The sequence below is a fragment of the Syngnathus scovelli genome, chromosome 17, assembly GCF_024217435.2.
Source record: "Syngnathus scovelli strain Florida chromosome 17, RoL_Ssco_1.2, whole genome shotgun sequence".
Lineage (NCBI taxonomy): Eukaryota > Metazoa > Chordata > Actinopteri > Syngnathiformes > Syngnathidae > Syngnathus > Syngnathus scovelli.
The window spans coordinates 6,514,429-6,520,508 of record NC_090863.1 but is presented as its reverse complement, the minus strand read 5'-3'; the positions used below and the strand labels follow the sequence as shown (position 1 = coordinate 6,520,508).

The 6,080-nt window shown below is 39.3% G+C and overlaps 1 protein-coding gene across 1 annotated transcript; it reads right to left on the bottom strand.

The window, feature by feature from the left end:
* Positions 1 to 1,437: 1,437 nt before the first annotated feature.
* myl13 (myosin, light chain 13) lies at positions 1,438 to 4,541 on the bottom strand. Its single transcript, XM_049746702.2, has 5 exons — positions 4,362 to 4,541; positions 3,216 to 3,243; positions 2,656 to 2,805; positions 2,403 to 2,576; positions 1,438 to 2,135 (listed from the first exon to the last, which is right to left on the bottom strand). The coding sequence occupies exons 1-5, from the start codon at positions 4,467 to 4,469 to the stop codon at positions 2,029 to 2,031; spliced, it is 567 nt and encodes a 188-aa protein (XP_049602659.1). The 5' UTR covers positions 4,470 to 4,541; the 3' UTR covers positions 1,438 to 2,028.
* Between the last annotated feature and the right edge of the window lie 1,539 nt (positions 4,542 to 6,080).

The window sequence follows — 6,080 nt, the reverse complement described above, 5'->3', positions numbered from 1 at the left end:
TCTCTAGCTCGATGTTAGCATACCAACTATTAGCATTGTACCTGTTTTACTAGACTAGAACTTTAGCACATCCATTTAAAAGCTTGAGATATTCTAGAATTAAATATAATGGTCCATTTAGCCTGTCCTTTACTTCTATGGAAAAACTGCTCACGTAATACCAACATTTCCTGGTTAAATGGAGCATAAAACTCGGCACCCATCCTCACATTAACGCCCCCCCATGAGCCCACACACTCCCTGCTGCAACCCCTTCCTCAAACAATTAACTGAACACAACTGAAGCACTATAATAATGGTTTGTTGTGTCAAATCCTGCTTCCCATGCTTGAAGAACAGTAGGAGGGACCTGACGCAATGGCAGTGTCCAGTCGCAGTAACATAACAGTACAGTACACTTCATTGTGCCCATGGCATCTTTGTGTCCTCCAAATGCGTCGCGAGCAATTAGCTCCAACGCAAAAGGACAGAGGTCGTGTGCGCATGTTTGCATCCATTTAATGGCAACATGCATGAAAATATATTGTTCCTGTGCTTCCTGAAGAATTCAAAACAGATTACTTAAAAGTGGTTATTTATATAGATAGTTAGGATTATTTTGTAGATATATAATGACTTGCTTCATTTTTAAACTGCTGTGGAGAATGAAATTAAACAACAGCACCCTCGTGTGACTGAAGAGAGTTACTACTACAGTACTTCATAAATAAAACGACGTCCCTGCCAGACATTTATAGTATTAGAATATTCTAAAATTAAATACCAATGTGTCCATAAACTACTTTAAAACAAAATATAAAAATACTTTTTTCATGTTGACATTTTATACAGTATTTACAACTTAGTGTACATCTGTGGAATCTATTTATGGGCCGCCACATGAAAATAATATATAACTAATAGACCATGTATTTTATAATTATCAACATGATGTAATTTATTAATTCATTCCTTCATTCATTCATTTTACGCTCACAATATAAATAATAAAAATATACATGCAGATATTTAGAAACAAACAAAAACAGGTCGTATGACGAATTGGGAGTCGTGTTTTAGAGGTAACGACACAGTGCCGTTTAGTGTCTTGTTGTTGGTAGAGTGGTCAAAAAATAACGATAAATAAACTAATTCTCAGCACGTAGTGTTGTCTTATTGATCATAATAATCTAGCAATGAAGCGTGAACTCAAATTACATACCTGCAAATCACCCCGAGGGTTCGATCGAACACAGGCTAGGAACCACTGAGTTAGCCAAAGCTAGCGACACGAGCCCGCCATTCCTGTTCTATTTCCGGTGTCAGGTTACGTCATTGTGCCTTTATGCGAGTAGGCTAACAAAAATCGTAATATAAGTAACGTATTGTTAGAATGTTTAAATTATTGTTATAATGATGCCATTTAGTACATTTGAAATAGTAATTTAAAGTATTTGGGGGTTTGAAAAAAATTAAGCTTTTCAAATATATTTGTGAATAATTTGATTTTTTTTGTTTTTTAAACCTAACATTACTTGCAATTATTTTAAAATTAAATGACATGTTTTTATTTGTAAACATAAAGTAACTGTAGACCTAGATTGGTATTTACCAATATCTCATATCATTCTCTTCTGCTTATCGGGGCGGCAACTTAAGCAGAGAAGACCAGACTTTCCTCTGTCTATCCATTTCAAAATACAAATATTTTAATATGAATTTATAATTAAAATATAGTTTTGTAAATAACTAATCTTTTTTCCTAGGTGTTTTGTTTAATATAAGGCTACGCACAATATATAATCAATTAGGAGGCTCATTTCAGAAACAAATACACATTCAAACCTTTTTTTTTTTTAAAATGTTCTGTATTTCTTCCCTTTCTTGCTTTCCATTACGAACAGTGCAATTATCTGGTACTACAGAGACTGATATGCACTCTTAAGATGTTCTAGTTCCAGTGAAATGAGGGAACAAAACTAATACAATCTGTTGTCATGATAACGCACAATAAGGCAGCCCACAGGGGAGTCCAAAATCATGTTTCGCTCAAGAGGCCATGAGGTATTTGACAAAAGCCTCATAATTGATGCATCCGTTGGCATCCTCTTGGTTCTGCATCAGCTGCTCCACCTCATCCTCACGCATCTTCTCACCTAAAAGATCCCCAAATTCTCACTTTATCATGACATCATTGGATCGGTCTTTAAATACACTTTTAAAATAAACACGTTTAATATCGTGACGAAGAGCGTGTACCCATCCCTCTGTTCACAGTAAACAAATCCAGTTCTACCACCATCTAGTGGCTGACAGTGGAATTACACCAACAATAAGCAGGCACTATAATATTATAGTTCTAGTGGGACAGTGGATGCACAATTGAGGGGAGGGTGGGGTGACATTACTTGAATGATATTTACCTAGCGTAGCCAGCACGTGTCTCAACTCAGCACCCATGACGGTGCCGTTGCCCTCTTTGTCAAACACCCGCAAACCCTCCACAAAGTCCTCAAAGGTGCCCCGGTCTTTAGCCTTGCAGATGTGTTGGTGGATTGGCAGGAACTGCTCAAAATCTAGCATCTTGGACTGCATTTCTGCGGCAGATGACGTTTGGTTAGGTCCACACGCATGCTAACACGCTCGCTAAAGTGTAAAGTAGCAAACTTGACACACCTTCAGCTTTGGGCTTCCCGAGGACATACATAATCTCTGCGTTGGTGGGATTCTGTCCCAAAGCTCGGATCAGATCGCCACACTGGTCGTAGGTGATCTTCATCTCGCTGTTGGGAGTCCTATCGAACAGTTGGAATGCGTCTTTGAAGTCTGTTAGAGCAAAAAATTTTTAAAAAGCAGCCACTTTTAATAGCGTCAAATATATCCCGCTGGGTCATTGCGTCCTGTGACAATGAGGCGCTCTAAAGCAGCCTTGCTAGCATAAGCCCCGGCCCACACGCAGGCTATCAAGTGAAACAAGTTTTTGTTTTTAAATTTCTATTTTTTTCTTTTTTAAATGTCCTCCCTCCTTGCTCTTTTGCCTTCTCTTTGCACACTCACTCACAGCTGACCACGAGGCACTCGAATTGAGCCATACCAGGAGAGTGTTGAATTGCATCACTTAGCAGGAAAGGACTGAGGATCAGCTGTTGTCTCAATGTTTTTCCACACATTAGTCCCGAGATAGACCCTTCGCCCTTCAACAAATAGCGTGCACGATGAAGGCCTGAAAAACATACCTTCGATTTGCTCGGGGGTGAATTCCAGCTGGTGAGACAAAAAAAGGCCACGTATCAGATTAAAAAGGTTGAAAGAAACGAAACAACAACAGCAGCGCGGTTATCAGATCGAGTTGCAGCCCCGTTGTCATCGCTGTGTATTGTCGCTGACCTTGGCGCCTCTATCAGCGACTGTCTATTTAATTTTAGGCCATGCAGTGTGTCAACGCCGCAAGGTTGGGGGTGGTCACACGAAGACCAGGAGCTCATTTGTGCTACCAATACAAATCAACCCGTCACAAGACATTAGCAAAACTGGCAGTTTTTATCCTTTACATGTTCTATTTTTTTATATTAGGGTCGGATTTATCAGAGGGATAATACTATTTTATATAACGTCACGTCTATTCTTTTATCTGTCAATAAATGTAAATAATCACAAATTAAAAATACATCAGTCGCAATGTCTCATTTTAATATTTCTTAAATCGGAGACAGTGCTCTGGCAGCATCATAAGGGATTAAAAATATATATATATATATATATATATATATATATATGAATTGTCATTTAGCCAAACAGATGAGGTTTTGACTTTTTTTCCCTTTTCGTCTTAAAAATTCTGCCCTTTGAGAGGTTCTTTACATTCTAACAAAGCAAAATCCGGAAGATATCATGACTCCATGTACACACACGTTTCATATGAATATTGTGTGGGTGGTCGGCTATTCTAAGAAATCGTGTGGATTTATGCCAGACTACACCATTTAATAATACAGAGTATTATGGCTGCCAATGTCAACACTAATAAGCCTGCACTACCACGTGTTCTTCACTAGATGTCACTGTTTCTCCTTCCAAACTTACTTGGCTTTTCCAGGTTGCTCCTACTTCATTTTATACACATTTCTCTGACTTCAATTCTGTTAAACACACCCCAATATCTTGATATCGCAAGCCTTATTTTTTTATACATATTATATTGCTTTTGTCAATTATGTACAATATAGCGCAATCCTTCATCCTAACAGTCCTTAATTCATTTAATTGTTGGGCATTTTAATCTTAAATCTGAAATCACCCAGCATTCCATTTCCAATCCCTTTTGAATTACACATGTTGTGAGAGTGTTTTTGTTTGTTCATTTGTTTGTTTGTTTGTTTTACCGTGACAGATGAGGAGTTGAACACGGGGGTCTTAGGGCGCTCGGGTTCTGGTGGCGGTTTGGGAGCAGCAGCCGCAGGTGCGGGCTCGTCCTTCTTCTTTGGGGCCATGGCGAGATGCTGTCAAGTGGTGATGAGGCTCCAGCTAGAAGTGACTCGTGCTGGCCTATCAGGTCTCTTTATCTGGTGGCCCCAGGTGCCTTCTCCACCCCTTACATGCCTGATGGGGCTGCCAACAATGGTGGGCACTCTATAAAAGGATATGGCTTTGAGATTCTATTTAGGACAAAGTTCCAAGTGGGCGTTGACACCATCGGGATGTGAGAAAAGCACGTTTGATGGAATCTAATACATTTCAAGCTACTGCCCTCGCCCCCTCTTTGTAGCAGTGACCTTGCTGGTAAAAGATGGATTTCAAATGGCTTCTACTCACAGAATCAATAATAGTATATTTCTTAAAAAAGAAAGAAAGAAAAGCCTATTGTGGATGGATGATGTTTTTTCAGGTTTGTAACACAAAGTAGACACTTGTGCCTCGTTGATGATTATCACTAAAAATGAATGCAACACACGTTCAGTCTTATTTATTCCAAATCATGCTTGGCCACTGAAATCAATGGGCATGGTAAATCCGTTATCACACACAAAACAGCAAAATAAAACAAAAACAAAAACGTTTGTGATGTGTTTTTGATGTGTTTTTGATTGAAAAATAAAAGCAATCTATAATATAGCACTGTGAATAAAAATTAGTAATATTGGAACTGTAAAAAAAGAAGTGTCTGTCAAATCATTTTGGTGCTCCTGTTGGTTCCTGCCTTGTTTTTTTTTTTTTTTGGGGGGGGGGGGGGCAGTATAATGTAGTTTTACACAGTCCAATAAATACTAAGCACATGAAATACACATTAGGATGTCACCAAAATACTGTTTATAATTCACTTTGGACAAAGCCGAAAGGACAGCACATTCATAATATGATAACTAGCAGAATATTAAATCACGGATCTGCTGCATCTTTATTTGTTTGGACACATTGAACAGTTTTGGTTGTTGTTGCTTGATCTAGCAATTATGTTCGAGGTGTAAAATTGAGTAAAAAGACTCATTCACTGCCACTGACGAGAATAGACGTCATCACGCGCTGGGCTGACAGCGAATGAGTTCATATGTTAGTTAATAAAAACAAATTCCATCATATTCTGGAGGTGTGGGTGCTAATAAGAATGAGTATCACTCGGTCTTAATGGAAGTCGCTCCTCTCCCGAGTGCTATTGTGGCTCATCATTATCTTTAAATAGCTAATGAGAAAGTTGACTCATGGACAACATATGTCACAACGCAAGTGTCCCGCGTTGCCCACCGGGTGCTTGTCACTGACACACCGCCGTTACGCCACATGAGCAACTGCATCTCTTCAAGCTCTCAGAGCATCCAAGACACTTTGCTATTCTAGAGCGGGCACCGCCGTGCAACTGGCACGTCGTGTGGAAAGCTTCCTCCGGGCCGCAACAAAGGCGATTGTTTGTACGACCTTGGAAGCAGCTGTTCACACTGTAGTGGCCGTTACGCAATTCCCTCGGAGCAGTTTGAAATGTGCCACTCAAAGTGTTATGTATCGTGTTGATAAAGAAACAATTTGTTCGCTGCTACAGGGTCATGTAAAGAAAATTAACAAAAAAACGTTTTGAGATCTTGAAAAGTGCATTTGGGGGAGTTTAGGAG

What these genes read in the sequence shown, in the direction of transcription:
- myl13 (XM_049746702.2), bottom strand. Translation starts at nt 4,469, where the DNA reads ATGGCCCCAAAGAAGAAGGACGAGCCCGCACCTGCGGCTGCTGCTCCC. An exon ending in TCAACTCCTCATCTGTCACG is followed by an intron (nt 3,244 to 4,361) that starts GTAAAACAAACA and finishes TTGTCTCACCAG; the next exon opens with CTGGAATTCACCCCCGAGCA. An exon ending in CACCCCCGAGCAAATCGAAG is followed by an intron (nt 2,806 to 3,215) that starts GTATGTTTTTCA and finishes TTGCTCTAACAG; the next exon opens with ACTTCAAAGACGCATTCCAA.